The sequence below is a fragment of the Octopus bimaculoides genome, chromosome 10 (genome assembly GCF_001194135.2).
Source record: "Octopus bimaculoides isolate UCB-OBI-ISO-001 chromosome 10, ASM119413v2, whole genome shotgun sequence".
Taxonomy (NCBI): Eukaryota; Metazoa; Mollusca; class Cephalopoda; order Octopoda; family Octopodidae; genus Octopus; species Octopus bimaculoides.
The window spans coordinates 16,394,329-16,414,522 of record NC_068990.1 but is presented as its reverse complement, the minus strand read 5'-3'; the positions used below and the strand labels follow the sequence as shown (position 1 = coordinate 16,414,522).

General features: G+C 35.7%; 1 protein-coding gene across 5 annotated transcripts in view; it reads left to right on the top strand.

Annotated features, from left to right (window-relative positions):
- The window catches only part of LOC106880008 (uncharacterized), a 113,166-nt gene that overhangs the window by 24,822 nt on the left and 68,150 nt on the right, over positions 1–20,194 (top strand). For 4 of the 5 annotated variants that reach the window (XR_008265009.1, XR_008265011.1, XR_008265010.1 and 1 more), the window contains exons 10-17: positions 3,277–3,350; positions 4,167–4,269; positions 5,422–5,534; positions 6,275–6,369; positions 7,797–7,885; positions 8,158–8,310; positions 10,095–10,250; positions 11,700–11,775. Coding sequence is in view for 1 of the 5 variants with exons in the window: in XM_052971053.1 (XP_052827013.1) it covers positions 3,277–3,350; positions 4,167–4,269; positions 5,422–5,534; positions 6,275–6,369; positions 7,797–7,885; positions 8,158–8,310; positions 10,095–10,250; positions 11,700–11,775 (859 nt within the window). In the remaining 4 variants the exon portion in view is untranslated. The remainder of the gene's footprint in view (positions 1–3,276; positions 3,351–4,166; positions 4,270–5,421; positions 5,535–6,274; positions 6,370–7,796; positions 7,886–8,157; positions 8,311–10,094; positions 10,251–11,699; positions 11,776–20,194) is intronic. The other variant, XR_008265012.1, reaches the window with a different exon arrangement.

Sequence of the window (20,194 nt, the reverse complement as noted above, 5' to 3'; positions counted from 1 at the left end):
ATATATATATATATATATATATACATATATGACAGGCTTCTTTCAGTTTCCGTCTACCAAATCCACTCACAAGGCTTTGGTCGGCCCGAGGTTATAGTAGAAGACACTTGCCCAAGGTGCCATGCAGTGGGACTGAGCCCAGAACCATGTGGTTAGTAAGCAAGCTACTTACCACACAGCCACTCAGTCACTTTATCAGTTGGTTTCATACCATTCATACCAGGAGTTGAGATAATCCCGGCAATCATCAGAAAAGGCTTAAAAGAATAGTATGACATAGGTTCTTTGTCACAAGATGTATGGATGTGTCATATCTTGTTAGATGGTCTAACAGTAGATCTAAAAAAAGCAAAATCAGTAAGGTCAAAACCAAAGCTGAAAAATTTTGTGGTTCATTGGAGTTACATTCCTTGGATAGGAGCAAAAAAGGTGGGGGGATATTTGCTTCTGGAGTGAGGTTGGAGCTATGGTGAGTGTGAGGTAGTATTAGAGATGTAAGGAGTGTGGGTGGAGGATGGTGGGGAGGGTTTAATTTTAAAATTGAGTGGTCATAATGATGATAATGGTGAGAAGGAAGAGGAGGGTGATGGTAATTAGGGTGATGAAGGTGATGATAATGGTGATGATGATGATGCCAATATTGATAACGATAGTGATGGTGATAGTGATGATGATGAGAATGATGATGAGAATGATGATGATTATAATGACAATGATGATGATGATGATGATGATGATGATGATGATGATGATGATAGATTATGTCAAAAATAGACTCCACAGTCTGCATTGGCTAAGATTTTACAATAAAGTCATTGAGTTTAGATTAGTTTTGTAACCAATGGGGAAAAGAGGAATCTAATGTGTTGAGGCTAAAACTTTCCTCTGAGAGAAAAGACATTTGTGTCAACTGCTTTTAGCTGTAATGTATAATGTGTGTGTGTGTGTGTGTACATACAAGTGTGTGTGTGTACATACAAGTGTGTGTGTGTACATACAAATGTGTGTGTGTACATATATATATATATATATATATATATACACACACACACACACGTAATTAATTGCAACAAAAAAAAATGTCTTTAAAATGAGGACTCATGCAATAATCATAGTATAGGCATACAAGAGTAATTTAAAGAATGTATCATAGAATAATAGAATTAAAATTTAAATTCTTGTGACATTCCTGTCTTAGGATTGCTTTATTAGTAATAATCATGATGTTTTCTTTTCACCTACATTGGCAAAACTTTGAAGATAGACTATACAAACACTTAAATAAACCAGCCTTATGCTTGGAATTTATCTTAAAGACATAGAATATTACAAATGATAATCCTTTCTACTATAGGCACATGGCCTGAAATTTTTAGTGGAGCAGCTAGTCAATTCTATCAACCCCAGTGTGCAACAGGTACTTATTTTATTGACCCTGAAAGGATGAAAGGCAAAGTTGACCTCAGCAGAATTTGAATCCAGAACTTAAAGCCAGAAGAAAAAAGCATTTTGTCCAAAGCAGTAACAATCCTGTCAGCTTGCCACATTAATAATAATAATAATAATAATAATAATAATAATAATAATAATAATAATAATAATAATAATTTCTTTATTAACCACTAAGGATTTACAAAAAAGATTGAGAACATTACAGTGCAATACAATGTGGATTTCATGAAGGACCATGTAAACAAAAGGATAAAAATAACAATAAAATTTTAATAATGAATAATTTCCCAAAAGTGAGTGACTTTCAATAGCTGGACTCCCATATGAGATGAACTGGTGGGTGCATAAGCCTGCCAAAGTGGTAGAAAATAACGATCACTGTTCTTTGGGATTTTACTATTCATACTGATATTGTGGTAAAAAAAATCACCTTGACAAAACATGTCTGCTCACAGATATGTCAATCCAAGCAAATTGCAATAGCTCTAAAAACATTTCAAAAGTTGAAATAGAGGTTTCAAAAATGTGTCATCTAAGAACAACAACTATATCTGTGATCAACAGTGCTTTGGAGACAACACCAAATGGTGCTCTTAAACACTATAGCCAAATATCAAGAAATTCAAAAGTATCAGAACTACAAAAGATTGTTCTCATGGGTACTGCCCACATTCATTCTAAGAAAAACATTGTCAACTTGAAACTATTTGATTCTCTTAAAACTCTTCCAAAACTGAAATATTACAAATTTAACAGAATCTTAGTTCTCAGTTTCTGGTCTCCCTCCTGTACAATATATCATCGCTAATCATAAACAACACTTCTAATAAAACATACATCTTGATGGTACTTGAGGTCACTGGGTGTGACTTGGAACAGCTCATACAAAACAAAGCAACAATAATGCAATGAATAATAATAATTTTTAACATGGACATGGATGTCTGGTTACATTGGTCGCCGTGCAGCTGTTTAGTTTCAGGCTCAATCCCAAGGCGAGGCAATAATGGCAAGTACCTTCTACCATAGTCTTCAGTTGCTCAAAGACTATGAATCAAATCTGATAGATAGAAACTTTGTGTGTGTGTGTGTGTGCGTGTGTGTGTGTGTGCGTGTGTGTGTGTGTGCGTGTGTGTGTGTGTGTTTCTATCATACAACCAGGAGTGTCTCTGGTTAGTCGGTCTCAAAAGAGTTAAACACTTAATGCTTTTATTACCATATTTCTGTTGAAATATGCTACCTTACCTTCAGTTAATTTTGAAAATAATGAAGAATTCAGGAAAATAACTTAGTCATAAAATGTTGATGAAAGGTTTTAATTTAGATTGCTTCAAATGAGAAAAATTGTATAATAGAACTAGAGCCAAACTCAAGCATGCTGGTATCAAAAGGGTAAAATCACACCCTACCATCATTGAATGATGTAGTTTGAGGCTTGCTGTGATTAAATACAAAAATGACTGGATGGTCATAGCTGGAATGCCTTCGTACATAGGTCTGCTTAACTCTTGTCACAATATCTTTTTTTAAATACTCTGGCTTTGCTTCAGTTAATTTTTAAAGTAACGGATAATTTAGTAAAGCAAGTCAACAACTATTGAAAAGGTTGCAAGAAGCAACGAAAATTTTAATAAAATAACTTTGTCATTATTAAACTGATGTTTGGAATATAAATTAACATGAAACTTTGATGGAAGGTTTTAATTTGAATCACTTTAAACAAAAAATTTGAATCATGAATCCAAGTGTGGACTCAGGTAGGTTTGTATCAAAAGGGTAAAACCACTGATTGTTTTTTCTTTCTGTTTCATTTCTGTTGCACAGGTGTCACTAGAATTTCATCTTCCAACACAGGTTATTGTTGACATGTTGGCCTTAACCAGCTTACACAAATATGGGTGAGAAATATCTAACATTTAATTCTGCTCAAACAAAATGTAATTATTTCCTTTTGATGCACATAAGATGAACAACTCGCAAAGAAACTGAAGTTGTATTTTAAACTGGTTTTGTTGCTTTGGTATTATAATTTTTAGATATTTTCACTAGTCTTTTTTTTAATTATTTGCATGAGTTAGTTTTATTTTTAAAAAAATTATATTTACTAATTAAATCAAATGATTTAATGCATGTAATTTTTTTCTTAAGCTGCTTACATGACTGATTCAATGGGTTGTAAGATTACCAGCTGTTGGGAGGTTGGCACTAATGCTTAATATGCTGTTACAGCGACTGCACTGTGTCTGAGACAAAGACATGTAATAGTCAAATGATTCAGTCCATTTAGCTGTAAGTAGATACCACAAGAACTATTTACTGCCATAAAAGAAACCTAGAATTCTATTTTTCTACTTCTAGTACTTAATTCAAACCTTCTAGTAGAGTTCAGCTTAGAGAGGAACAGTTTCGGCCAAACTTACTTACTCCATTTACACTGTGTGTGTGTGTGTGTGTGTGTGTGTGCGTGTGTGTGCACGTGTGTACGCATGCATCATTGTTTGAACATCCAGATGCCCTTCCCATCACCAAACTTTCTTTGAAAGAAATTTGAATATAATTGAACATCATTTCTAACAAATGGACTATGCAGAGGCTCCTATGTTAGCTCTCTTGTTTATGATCACTTCTCTCTCTCTTTCTCTTTCACACACACACACACACACACACACAGAGTCACAGTCATTATTTTTGTTTTACTTAAATTTCTCTGATAGGAATCATCTCAGTATTGATCTGTTCCTGTTACCAAGAACCATTCGTTGTCTTGTGGTTATTTTACTACTGAATGCCATCAAAGTTGACAATGAGGAAGACAGTGTAAGTGAAACTTACTTCTTTCTCTCAGACATTTACCAATATATAAAGAATTTAACTCTTTTGTTACTCTATTTCTGTTGAAATATACTGCCTTTGTTTCAATAAATCTTGATAAGGACAACATAGATTACAATAGAGGTAGTGGCAGTGGTTTTGATGATTATGACTTTAAACTCACACACACACACACACACACACACACACACACACACACACACATACACACAAGTGTCCAGTTGCCAATTACCTGTACATGTATGCATTTATGATAATGGCACTGGCGCTCTGACAGTTATAATACCAAAGCTTCCAGTTGATCTGATCAATGCAATAGACTGCTTGTGAAATTAATGTGCAAGCGGCTGAGCACTCCACAGACATGTGTATACTTAATATAGTTCTCAAGGAGATTCAATGTGACACAGAATGTGACAAGGCTGGCCCTTTGAAATACAGAGACAATCCATTTTTGCCAGCTGAGTGGACTGATGCAACATGAAATAGAATGTCTTGCTCAAGGACACGATGTGTCACTGGGAATTGAACTCATGACCTTACAAATGTGAGCTGAGTACCCTAACCACTAAGCCACACACCTTCACTTATGATAATGATCACATACACATTAAGCACAAACATGCATGGAAACACATATTAGCACATATACACATGCATGTAACTTAGTGGTTAGGGTGTTGCATTCATGATCCTAAGATTGTGGTTTTGATTCCTGAGCAATGTGTTGTGCACTTGAGTAAAACACTTCATTTCACATTGCTCCAGTCTATTCAGCTGACAAAAATCAGTAATCCTGTGATGGACTGGCATCCTATCCAGTGGTGGGATGGGCAATATATATGAATCTGGGAAACCAGACTTTTGAGCCTATGGCTCAGGAACAACCTTTGATCCTTTCTTGATACATGCATGCACACACTCATGCATACATGTATGCAGGCTGGCACATATATACACATATACACACACATGCATGCATGCACATATATGCAAGCATACACATATGCATGTAGGCATACGCATACACACACAGATATGGGTACAATACCCTGGTTAAATGTTAGTTCCAAGTAAATGTGAATTAAGAATCATGAGCTGACATGCCAGTCACTATTCTTGATGTTGTATTTGTAGGAGGAAGGCATTTATGATGATTTATTCCTTTATGTTTACAACAACGTCCCTGACTTGTTGAAACTCACTGATCATAGGTGCGACAATTTGAAAAAAGTATCCTCCAACTCAAGGTAAACAAACTCTGATTCAACCCTCTCATCTAGTTATGGAAGTATATAATTACACTACCGTGAGGTTCAGAAGCTTGCATCCCAAACATGTAGTCTCAGGTTCAGTTCCACTGCATGGCACCTTGGACAAATATTTTTTACTGAGTTGACCAAAGCCTTATAAGTGGATTTGGCAGATGGCAACTGGAAGAAGCCCATTGTGTGTGTGTGTGTGTGTGTGTGTGTGTGTGTGTGTGTGTGTGTGTGTGTGTGTACATATATAATATATAGGAGCATATATTTTACACAACCTGCATCCATAATTCCCTTTTATAGATGCAGGATTATACAAGGATGACGGTCTCGTAGTCACCCATAACATGAACCATGAGCTAGTAAACAGACTCAGGAAGAATATATATGTATGTGTGTGTGTGTGTGCGTGTGTGTGTGTGTGTGTGTGTACTCTTGCCTAGGCATCATGTTTTATGCTTGTAAATGAACATTACTATCATACAAGTGGTGTTTGTTTCCAGTCTTCCATGAAAACATGTCTGGCCATGGGGAAATATTACCTTGCTTGGAAACAGATGAGGGTTGGTAACAGGAAGGACATCCAGCTGCAAAAGTATCATCCACAAGGTATTCTGTTTGATCCATGCAAGCATAGAAAAATAGACATTAAAATGATGGTGATGGTGGTGGTGGTGGTGGCACTGATTGAAGTTTATCGTTGCTGCTTGTTTGTTTTCTTTTTTCAGTTACAAAGATTACAGATCTCTTCTTTCTGCTGAAATATGTCAAATTTTACTCTTGGTGCCATCATTCTACCAACATGTCAAGCTTAAAGATCCAGGTATCTTATCGTATTTAATTTTCATATGAAAAGAAATTAAAACATTAAGAAAATGTAAAAGAATTTTTTTACAGTTGTAGAAATAATATCATTACCATCATCATTTAACATCCACTTCTCCATGCCTCTGATGAAATTTGGTGAGGCAGATTTTCTGCTCTACTGGTTGCCAGCCCTCACCTGTTTCTAAGCACAGTAATATTTACTCATGTCTCAGCATGTTTTTTACAGATGACTAGAAACAAACAACAATGCTTCTATGTCAGTCACACAAGTTTACAACCATCATGTAATGTCAAGAGAAGGTTACACACACACACACACACACACACACACACACACACACACGAACATGTGTGTGTGTGTGTGTGTGTGTGTAGTGATGGGTTTCTTTTCTTTCCATCTGTCAAATCCAATCTGGTTTATAGTAGAAGATATTTGTCCAAGGTGTCATGAAGTGGGGACTGAACCTATGACTACATGGTTGGGAAGCAAGCTCCTTAATCACTCGGCCACACCTGTAGATAGAAATATATATCTATATAATACCAAACATAGTAGATGATAAAACCAAGGATATTACACTATAAATATAGAGAAAATTTGTATTCAGTTCTAACATTTAAATATACCGTTTGACAACCTTGTCTGTTTTACAATTTAAAAAGTTTCAGTGAGTTGATATGTTGTATTGTATAAAGCCGTCTGTCAAAGTTTTAAACTAGGCAAGTCTGTAAACACCAAACATAATAATGTAATGTTTGTTATATGATATAAGATCAAAAACAGAATATATGAGAGAAAGTGATTCAAGATAGAATTAAAGTCATCGACAGAGACTCATTCATTCCTCTTATGGTTTGCAATTATCTGGAAATCTCTCCTTTTTCACACGTGCACTTCAGGCCTTAGTTCATCTCAATCCATCAAACTTAGTCAAGAATATAGGCTATCCTTTTCAAGTTATAACAAACAATAGGTAAAGCAAAGAGGATTTGGGCTTTGAAAGACTTAAGACTAATATGGAACATTAATGAATTAGTCCTGACAGGAAAAATCTAAGGTCAATTTCTACATGTGCTAGCATGGAGAAGTAAATGTTAAATCATATTAACTCTTTGGATACCAACCTGCCTAAGATCACCTCTGAATCTGTAGTACAAGCATTCTGTTTTTTAATATGATCTAAATTAAAACTTTCCATCAAAATTCAGATTAATTTGTTTCAAGCACTAGCTTAATAATGGCAATGTTATTTTCTTAAATTTTTTATTATTATCAAAAATAATTGAAACAAAGATAGTGTATTTCAATAGAAATATGGTAATTAAAAGGTTAAACAATTATATTTGTTTTAATAATCATAAATTGGAGATAAACTCAATGTTAAAACACTTGTCAGTGGATGTTCTACATTCATTTTGTAGGTTTAATTGGTTTGTTGAGGGAAGCCACAAATGAAAAGGATGTGTGCAGTATTATAAATGATGTGTTTAATAATAACACTGAACAACAGGTAGCTAAGCATTTCTGTTCCTGTCATTAATTAACATTTTTAATGTCATTCTATTCTATATTCCTATTCTTAGCTTATATTCTTATACTAGGGTGTTATCTGATGTATGATGAATAACTTTGGAAGTGTGCTTTTGCCACCATGGGTAATAATTAGGAAATATGGCATACATAGAATAATTAAAGTTTAACTTTTATCAAATGTATTAGTGCTTATATAAAATAATGAAATGAATATTTATTAACTGATCTCTCAATGTTTGGTGCTTGCAGAAGACAGAGACCCTGGAAGACATGGAACAAAGTGACGAAAGCTGCTCTCAGAACACTGAACCTCATGGAGATGACAAAGGGCCAATATGTCAGGTGATATGCAGTTCTCAAGGAGACCTCTCCACCTCAGTGAAACTGAGTTCTGGAAGCACTGTGAGTGTATATATATGTGTGTGTGTGTGTGTGTGTGTGTGTGTGTGTGTGTGTATTTATGCACAAATGGACACCTTCACCAATCCCTTCTTCATATCAATTCTTTCTCATTATCATCTCTCTCACTGCAACTCCTGATACCACTTTATATTTCATCCATTAATACTGTTCTCTCCATCCACATGTTACATTGATCATCCACATTGAACCACCAAATTGTCTTCCCTTGTGTACTATGCTTGCCTCTCTTTCTTTTCCCCCAGTCCAGCAGCCTACCCAATCACATGCCATCTTTCACTTGTCAACTGTATCATTATTACTATCCTGTTGCTATCCTTCCACTCTCCTGTGTATCCCTCTACCTTCCCCAACTCATTAATCATACCCAATCCCTTATTTCACTATTCCCTACATCCACCCTTCAGCCCTACCCAATCATTGCAGTTGTTGCCTACCTTCCCTCTCTCTCATTCCTCAATCCCTTGCTCCCTCAAACACTATAACCCCACAGTCCCACACTCCTAGTTTCTCTGTCCCCATTCACTACCCCTTACCTTGTACCTTCAGGGGCCACCATTATTTATTTCTTTGAAATTCCTACTAATCATTCTTACCCTCTCCTCTAAATATGAGTAGCCATGTAGCTCCTCTACAATAAGAACCTGCTCTGTCACCATCCTCCTCTTATACTTTAACCCACATTTCCTAGCATAAAGCTGATCCCCTTCCCCTCAGGGTTCACAGTCTTGCAAGCTGTATGGCAACCTCATTAGTGTTGGTGGCATGAAAAAAGCAGCCAACGCAATGCATGTTGTAAAGTGGTTGAAGTTAGGTAGGTCATCCAGCCATAGGAACCATGCCAAGCAGATACTGGAGCATGATGCAGTCCTTAGGTTCATTAGATTCTGTGAAATCATCCATAGAACACGAATGTTAAATAATAGTGTGAGTGAATGCATGTGTGTGCGCGTGTGTGTGTGTGTGTGTGTGTGTGTGTGTGTGTGTGTGTGTGTGTGTGTGCATGTATGCTCACGTATATATATATACTATTTAATATTAATATTGAACTAATAGTGACTAAGGGGGCAAGCTGCCAGAATCATTAGCACTCTGGGCAAAATGCTAAGCAGCATTTTGTTTGTCTTTACATTCTCAGTTCAAATTCTGCTGAAATTGACTTTGCCTTTCATTCTTTGGTGGTTGATAAAATAAATACCAGTTAAATACTGCAGTTAATGTAATTGACTTGCCTCTCTCCCAAAATTGCTGGCCTTGAGCCAAAATCTGAAACTAATATTAATAGTGACTCTTTACTCATGGTGCTAAAAGTATACTTCCAAAGTTACTTGTCATATGACGGGTAACAATCAAGAATTTTAATAAAGGACATGACAGCAACTGCTGGAATACCTGTATCATAGCTCTCTTTGATCAGATCTGATAGTCTAAATAACAGCATAAGTAGCTAAGGAAAAACAGAATAGGAAAAAAATTCTAAATAGAAAAATACCTCCAGAAAATATATAAAGAGAACAGTGATGTAAACATTACATGGTGAGTTATATTTTATCTGGCTTGTACGTAACAAAACATCAATGATACCAGCCAATAATTTATGTCCTCAGTACTGACATAGATTCTATAAAATTTCTTCCAAAGCTAAGCTGTCTACTAGAAGAACAGAAGAATGCAGCTAAATATAAGTCATAATTATGTATTTAATGGAAATCGTCAATGATTGTATTTGACAAGAATAAGAATTCTCTGAATCTATTTTATTTCAGGCAATGAAAGAAGTAGAAGAAACAGAAGAAGAAGAAGACAGATTGAATTCTAAGCAGAATTCTCTTAGATTAGTTCTCAGCTCATTGATTCAGAAACAGCTGAAGGTTGTGACATCAAAACAACTGGTTTTGACACCATGTGAACATCTGCTTAATGTAAGAATTGAAAATTCGTTTTAGTAAATTATTTTGTGATTTGTATAACAATTGTCACATCTCATTTAAAATTCTAACATGGAAAGATAATGGGAAATTAGAATTGGTGCAGAAAATAATGACACACAGCAGAAAAATAGATTGAGTTTGCAAAGGTTAAAAAGATTCCAGCAGGCCACTAACACTAATCTATTCAGATTCTTGCTTGGAATGGTAAAAAATGATCACTTTGGAAATCTAGTTTTTAAAAATATTTTCACCTATACTATATATTCACAAGCTCTTGTACAAAATGATAAAGAGTGATGAATTTAAAAATCTATATTTTAAAGATATTTTTATCCATCTCATGTTTCTTCAAGCTCTTGAATGGAATTGCAAGGAGTGGTCCATTTAGGAATCTATTTTTTGAAATGTTTTTATTTATACTATATTTCTTCAGCTTCTTAGGCTAGAATGTAAACAGTGGTCAATTTAGAAATTTATTTTTTTAAACATGTATACCTTTACACAGGCATTGCTCTGTAGTTAAGAAGTTTGTTTCCTAGCCGCATGGTTTTGGGTTCAGTCCCACTGCGTGGCACCTTGGGCAAATGTCTTCTACTCAAGGCCAGCCAAAGCCTTGTGAGTTGATCTGGTAGATGGAAACTGAGAAAAAACCTGTCATATATGTGTGTGTCGTGAATGTGTGTGTGTGTGTATGAGTGTATCTGTATGTGGGGAGTGTGTGTATGCGTATGAGTGAGTCTGTGTCTATGGGTCTGTGTGTGTATGTATTTTTGTGTCTTCTAGTTTTGACATCACATGGTAGTCGTAAATGATCATCACTGTCATACAAGCAGTGTCATTCATTTCCAATTTTCTGTGATTCATTGCAAAAACATGAAGACAGTGATCCTTTTTTGAAGAGAATGGTGACTGGAACGAAAAATGGACCATCTATAACAATGTGATCACACACTCCCATCTCTTCTATGAATTTCTGGCCTTGCAACCTAAACCAGAAACTATTAACCCTATCATTACCCTATTTCTGTTGAAATACACTGCCTTTGTTTTAATCAATTTGGAATATAATACAGAATTTATCAAAATAACTGTCATTATTAAGCTGGTGTTTGCAATATGAATTAACATGAAATTTTGATGGGAGGTTTTAATTTAGATCATTTTGAATTAGAAAGATTGCATCATAGAACTAGGGCAGTTTGGCATCAAAAGGGTTAAATAATATCTCAAATGTCTAATAAAAAAAAGGAGGGCTACCCTCATCATCATCACCATCACCATTATCTTTTAATATCCATGTTTCATACTGGTGTGGATGGACAGTTAGATAGGATCCAACAGATCTGAGGACTGCATTAGGCCAAACTAATTATATCACAAATATATTATATTCTTCATTTAATTACATGGTAAAGTTATAACATTTTCTTAATTTTCCAGTCTATCAAGACCCAAATCTTTGATAATAATGATATATCAAAGCAAAAACAGAAACAACAAAGACAAGATAGTCAAGGTAAAAAGAAAATTCAGTTTTCACACACCCTACCCCAACAAACCAATCTACATCTCTTCTCTTCCTCCCATTTTACCTTCATACACCGTGCCTACCTCTCACTCCACAATCCTGTTCTCATGAGCCTGTTTCTCTGAATCATTGCTATCCTGCATCCCCCGCCCCACCGCCTCTATATATACCCAGGTTTTCACCACGCACTTCCCTACCCCTCTGCACTCTCTAATCCCACTCCTTTCGAAATATGCTGCCACTTATATTACGACCTTCAAACCTCAAGGGTGTACCCTGGCTCTTGCCACCATCTATATCTCTCTCTTCCTTTACTCAACCATTCCATTTATATTCTGATCACTGCCCATTGTGAGTATGCCCAGCACTTTGCCACCATTTCTATCTTGCTGCCTCCCACTCTCTCTCTCTCTCTCCCTCTTCCTCTCCTGCACTTCTCTCAAGTTGGGTAACCATGTATCTCCTTTCAGCCACACACCTGTTTCTGTCTTCATGCTTGATATCTCTCTCTCTCTCTTTCTCTCTCTCTCTCTCTCTCTCTCTCTCTCTCTCTCTCTCTCTCTCTCTCTCTCTCTCTCTCTTTCTCTATCTCTTTCTCTCTCTGGCCGGGTAACCTCTACAGCAAACACCTGTTTCTGTCTTTCTGTCTAACTACAACCTTTCATCATCTGACTAACACACGATCATCTCCTCCAATGCCTCCTCTCCTCACAAATGATTTTTGTCCAACAAGTTACTTGGTGGCCCTGACAGACAGACTAGTTACATTACCTTCATAGTATTGAATGCTTACACATGATTTAGTTCTGACTTCATTGCATGCCAAAATATAACTAAACATTATTATTATTATTATTATTATTATTATTATTATTATTATTATTATTATTATTATTTCCATTTTGTGGTTGATTGGTTGATGTAATGCAAACTATGCATGTTAGAAAGCCATTTGCTTTAACAATTTATATAAAATCTGTTCAAATTTGCATAATCATTCAAATTATAACAGTAAGAAAAAAGATCAATATCAAATTATAAATTAAAAATGTAAGAAACACAATTATCAATAATGCAATGGTTTAAGGTGAATACAAATATACCATCATCATCACCATCATCATCATTGACACCATTCTAACATCCACTTTTGCATTCTTGCATAGGTCATATGGAGTTCATTGATTCAGATTTTCTATGGCTTGATGCCTTATAATTAGCTAACCCTCACCTGTTTCCAAATAAGGGAATATTTCCCTTTGATCACAGAAGACTGGAAATGAAATTGACTGTTTTGTATGACAGTGACACTTGTTTACAGCTGTTGCATGATGCCAAGAATACACATACACACATACATACATACATACATACATATATATATATATATATATATATATATATATATATATGTGTGTGTGTGTGTGTGTGTGTGTGTGTGTGTGTGTGTGTGTGTGTTTTATATATATATATATATATACATATATACATACAAAAAATCCAGTGAAATCCATCAAAGTAGAGTCGGTATATCCAGTGGTAATTCGGGTGGAGTGCTGGTATGTAGACGAAGATATGCAAGTCCAAAGAATAGGAAGTTAAGGCAAGATAAAACTGGGGTGGCCACATGAGCATAAAATTTATAGAAAAACAAAAGACGAAGACAGGTGTATGAACAACAACCAGGTGTATTAGTTTGACACTTGGGAAAATGAAAACGACTTTTATGTTTTGAGCCTACGCTCTTCAACAGAAATGAATAAGAGAAAATAAACAAAACTTGTAGATTTAGCGGTCAAGCATGGTGAATTATTAGAAAAAAAAGTTTGAAAGAAAGGGAGATAATAAACTGGTGGTTATCCCAAATGAAGGTGCACATGCATGTGTATGCATGTGAGAATGGTTTGTGTGAATGTGTAAGTGTGTATGTGTATGAACAGGGGCTAGTGACTCTGAAGTGTATGAGTGAGTGCATGTGTAAGTGTGTGCATCTGTAACATGTGGCTGCTCATATAGTGGTATGTGTGGTGGCGCTATTGAAGATTTGTGTGTAGGTGTGTGGATGATGGTGTGTAGTGTGGGTGCTGGAAGTGGTCAGTGCTAGTGCGTGTGGAGTGGTGTGTGGTGGTGTGGTAGTGTGGGCTGAGGTGGGAGTGGTGGTGGTATCAATGAAGAGAGGAAGTAGTTAAGATTGAAGAGAGGAAATAGGTGTCAGATGAAAAAAAGGAGGGGAGTTGAGCCCATGTTGCAGAAAGGAGCGAAGAGAGAAGATTAATTCCTGTTCATGGTGAAGGCAGGATTCCAGATGGCCTCTGTGCAAAGACAGTTCTAACACAGACAGATGTTGTAGTGAATGACCGGTAGAGCAGAAATGGCATGAGACCAGGGTGCCATTGCCAAGTCTGATGTCTCGGAGGTGCTCTGTGAACCAGTAAGCCAAGTGGTGTCCCGTTTGACCTGCCCACGCTACTGTACTAGCCCCTACCTCTCCAACACCATCATCCTCACAGGCACCCATCATCGTCCCTATCACATCACCAACTCCCTTACCTGCACTTCTGGTAACGTCATTTACTGCATCTCAAACTCTTTCTGTCCTTCCCCGTACATTGGTCAAACAGGTTTCTTTCAGTCTGTGTCTACCAAATCCACTCATTGATCTAGGTTTATAGTAGAAGACACTTGCCCAGTGTGCCATGCAGTGAAAGTGAAACTATGTGGTTAGGAAGTGAATTTCTTAACCACACAACTATACCATCCATCTTAAAAATGTTTTAAAATCTAAAAGCAATAAGCAGCAGAGCTACCTTTAATAAGATGAGTTGAATGAACAATTGAATTTAACAGATGTCTATATGAGTAACTTTGGTTTTAAAGGCCAATCTCTAATGACTCATATTAGTTGGTAAATCACGAAACTTTAAGAGCTCTGTAATTAAAGTTGGAAAGAAAAAACATCTGTGTTACTTTATAAACATTTCCTTATCTACAAGTTTTTACATTGTCAATTGATTAGAGGTTTGTTGTTTCTTGAGGTTTGTTGTTTACTTCACTTCCACATGATTTAAACCTTAAACCAATGTTTCTCAAACATTCTTAACCATTGCCACTTTTCTTTTACAAACAGTTTTCCAATATCTTCTTGCTGTGATTCACTGTCACAACTTCTTTTTGATATACATGCATGTAACATTATCAGGTCAGAGTAATTTTAATTCCAGGTATTAGTTTGATATGAGTGACTATTTACCACACCACCCTTCTATAATTGAATGCCATGTTTACAGAGCTCTTAAGGCTTCGTGACTTGCCAACTAATCTGAGTTATTAGAGAGGGAAGAGAGAGAGAGAGAGAGAGAGAGAGAGAGAGAGAGAGAGAGAGAGAGACAGACAGACAGACAGACAGAGACAGAGTGCATGTGCGTGTGTCCGTGTATATAAATATTTACAGTTTTATTTATTAACTTATTCACAATGCAGTCTTATTATTATCGTTGATGTTGTCATCATTATGATTGTGATTAATAAGTAGTCTACCATATTACATTACGATTAACCCTTTTGATACCAACCTGCCTGAAACCAGTCCTGGTTCTATGATACAAATTTCTTGTTTTAAAGTGAGGTAAATTAAAACCTTCTATCTTTCACACAAACTTAATAAAGTTATTTTTACTAAATTCTTCATTATTTTCAAAATTAATTGAAAATTAATAGAAACAAAGGTAGTGTATTTCAACATTAATATAACAGAAAGGTTCATATTTAGATAAATGAGAAAGATTGTACAAATACATTTGTCACTCCATCCCTTGCTACCCCCTTTGACACCACCCCTGACCACCGTACCCAATGTCTCCATTTAAAATCCCTATTCCTACCCCCAGCCTACTTTGAGAGGAACTAGTTCAAACAACCAACAGTTTATCTAAAGATCATGTCATGTAAATGAGTCAAGGTATGTCAATGAACTACAGCTGTAGAACTTTCACTTTGATTTAATGAATTTAATTTTTTTATCTTTCTTTTCTTCTCTTTTTTCTTTGTTGTTGTTTGTTTTTGTTAATCAAAGAAGAAAAGGAAGTGTCCTTGAAAAATGAGATACCTTTTTTTTTGTCATGGGCTTCCAGACAAAGGCCTTGCTTGAATGCTTGTGATGAAGTGGGGAGGGATCACAGGCTTCAGGTACCCAAGAACGAAGTGGTGGTGGTGTTAAACTAGGCGATGGGTTAAGTCTACCATTCAAATTATGCTTACAATGTATATACTTGTCTGTGTTAAACAGGTTTGCTAATGTTCACCATTTTTTGTGTGAACAATAATGCAAGATGGATGTCATGCATATGTCTACTACTACTACTACTACTACTACTACTACTACTACTACTACTACTACTGAAACAGTTGGTGTTGAAGGTGGTAGGAGTCTGTTGAAATAAAAGTTACAAGCAAATAACAATTTCTAATAAAGACACAAGGGTTGAAACTCTGTGTGTGTGTGTGTGTATGTGTGTGTGTGTGTGTGTGTGCGTGCGTGCGCGCGTGCGTGCATGCGTGCATGTGTGCGTGCATGTGTGCGTGCATCCTTGCCTCGACAACATTCAATAGATGTCAAGGCAAAGTGTTGTCATTACCCAAGTGGTATTGTTCATTTCCAGTCTGCTATAAAAACATGTCTAGTCATGGAGAAACATTATTTTGCTTGGAAACAGGTTTAGTGACTAGAAAGAAATAAGGCCAAAGAAAATCTGCCCTCGCAAAAAGCTCCATCTGGCCCATATAAGCATGGAAAAGTGGACATAAAGGAAAATAATGATATTCAATCAGTTCTACTATTCTTTGCTCTTCGGTAGTTTATGATGTATAACAACAGCCATTAGGATAACATCCTGGTTTGTGTGTTAGTAAAAGAAATGGGGCAATAGTTAAAAAAAAAAGTTGAAGAGTACTGATCCAACACATGCTAACATGTAAAGCAGATATGAATGAGTGAATGATTAAATGAAGAATATAATTGAGCATCAAAGATATTGGTTAGAGAATTTGGGGGGAAATCTTGACAAGAATAGAAAGTGTAAATGATTGAGACATATTGGGTGGTAAAGTACTACGATTTGATAAGCAGACAGCAACTACTGTAGAGGTAGACCAATGAAGATATAAGGATTGGCTAGGTCAGGTCTGGCATCTTTTGTTTCAGAATTGATTTGACATTGAAACAAATTGACATAAATTTTATGATGACAACCATCATATTTATTTAATTATGTCTAAATCAAAGGGATTGTTTATTGATTAACGTGATGGCTGTTCACTTTAAACTCATGAGTCTGTCAATTAACCAAACTAGCTGAACTATACAACATATGAATATGTTATAATTTCAATGTAAATTTGTATCACAGATATTTTAAACTGAAAACTGCTATTTTTCTTACCTAAATTACACAACACCTATCTATCAATCTGACTGACTCTCTTTACTACCACATCTAACAACTGCTACTAACCTGTTTGCTCCACTACCTCACACATACATCACTCACATAAACACAAAGATACATGTACACAGATACTACCACACACACAGACCATTTTTGCACGCTCATGCTTTCAAAAACCACTTTCTCTATCTTTCTCCACTCCTTGTCAGTTATTTTTCAGCCATATAATGACACATTTGCTTTCCTCGGACAATTCTTTTCCTTCTCTCTGGACTTTTTCCTTTTTACTCTTTCTGACAAAGAGCCATACTCAAAATATCACACCCCTCTTTTTCCCATCTTAAACCTTTTCTGAGTGTCAATCTAATACATTTATTGTATATGTCCTTTTGATTTTTGTTGTTCTTCATTTGCCTATACACACACCCACACCCACAAAATGTATTTTTGTACATACATATATATATATATATATATATATATATATATATATATATATATACGAACATACATAACTGTATTTGTTAGTATATATGTTCATATATATGTGCATGTATATGTGTGTGTGTGTGTATATATATATATATATATATATATATATATATATATCAATATGCTTTGTTGGATGTGCAGTAGAAGTGTACATGTGCAACAGAGTGCTAGTGTATTGAGAGAAAAGTTAGGCATTGAGAAGAATTAGATGCAGTGTGCAAGAGAGAAGACTGCACTGGTTTGGTCATGGAATGCAGATATATGTAGACAGCTGCATAAAGAAGGGCTGAATACTTAAAGTGAATGAAACTAGTGGAAGAGTGAAACCCAGAAAGACATGGGATGAAGTACTGAAGGCTGATCTGAGGACACTGAACCTTATGAAGGAGACAACAAAGGGCTGAGATATCTGATACCTTGCTGTAGTCAAGAAGGCCACCCACCATAACAGAATTATTAATGCTTCCCTCCAAACTGAAGAGGTTTTTGCCTTACAAGAGCCCTTGTGCTGGTTCATATAATATGCACCTGTGCTGCTCCATGTAAAAAGCATTTGTGCCAGTTCATGTAAAAAGCACTCATGCTGGTCCATGTTATAAACATCTGTGCTGGCTCATCTAAAATGCACCTGTACCAGTCCACATAATAAGCACTTGTGCTGGCTCATTTAAAAAGCACCCATGCTGGTCCATGTAAAAGGTGCTCATACTGGTTGGCATTAAGAAGGGTATCCAGTTGTAGAAATCAAGTCAAATCAGATTGGAACCTGGCACAGATCTCCAACTTTTTAGCTCTGATCAAACCAGCCAACCTATGTCAGTATGGAAAACGGATGTCAAACAATGATGATGTATGGATGTATGTAAACACACATACATACATAATTGTCTTTTACTGTAACTTCAGGCTTACCAAAGCCTTGAGGGAGGATTTGATAGATAGAAACAAAAAAAATGCCTGTCATCCATATGTATATATCTATGTGTGTGTCTGTATGTGTTTGTTCCTCAGTACCACTTGACAACCAGTGTTGGTCTGTTTATGCCTCTGTAATTCAGCAGTTTGGCAAAAGATACTGATAGAATAAGTACCAAGCTTTAAAAAAAGACTTGGGGTCAATTTGTTCAACTAAACCTCTCAAGGTTGTGCCCCAGCATGACCACAGTCCAATAACTGAAACAAGTGTATGTGTGTGTGCGTGTGTGTGTGCGTGTGTGTGTGCGCGTGTGTGTGTGTGTATACAGTAATGTCTTAAGTTAATTTGTTCCCGGAGACCACTCATAAAGTGAAAACTCATAAAGCAGAGCAATAATTTCCCATAGTAGCAATGTTATAAATCATAATTCGTTCCCAGAAAAATATTTTACCAATAAATTTATAATACTGGTAAATAAATGGCAATAAAACAACAGTAGAACATAAAGAATATTTTATGTAATATAAAAAGAATGTCAACATCATTTATAATAAAAACTATTATTATTATCACTTTCTGCATCACTTTCACTCACACCAGACTCATGCACACCATCACTTGTAGACATGATCACTGATTCCCACACACTTGTAGATGGACTTGTAGGTTTCTTTATAAAAGATGTCTTGAGTTGTTTACTTAGAGGCTTTTTTTCACTCTCTATAGATTTCTCAGTAATACACAGAAGCATTTGTTATGGTAGTAGAAACTTGTACACTTCATTCAAAATTTGGATCTTGTGCATGAAAAGTTTATTATAAAATAAAACTTGTAAACCTGAGGTCTTGAAAAGCAAGTCTTCATTAAGTGAGGTATGATTGCGTATATATACATATATATATATATATATATATATATATATATATATATATATATATATATATAAGTTATAATTAAAGTTTAGATTTGAAATTTAAAATTTAGCATACAAACTGTATTTTGGATATGTCCCTAGTAGTGTGCTGGCAGGGAACGTTCACCTCTTATGGCTACCTGGTGTCATCTACAGTAAATGCACATTCATCACTGGATCTACATTAGGAATTCCTCAGTGCACATTGAATATATTCTAAATAATTGATATGGAAGACAGAGTATGCTGAAAACTTTATTTATCACAATGATTGTTTCAGCATAATTCTGCACTGATCCCTAGTGGGTGGGGAATGATATAATGAATTCCAATGCACCCCACAGTGCAGAAATGCCTCACCAGTTGACATTACAGGATTCCAAGTTACATAGGTGATATTTTGCTCATAGGCTTAGCCAGATGATGTTGATTGTAGTCACGTCTCAAATCCTGTTATGGCACCGGATGAGGCATTTCTGCATAGTGGGGTGCATTGAAATTCATTATATCATTTTCCACCTACTAGGGAGCAGTGTACAATTATACCAAAATGATCGTTGTGATAAATAAAGTTTCCAACATACTCTGTCTTCCATATCAATTATTTAGAGTATATATATATATATATATGTATATATATAT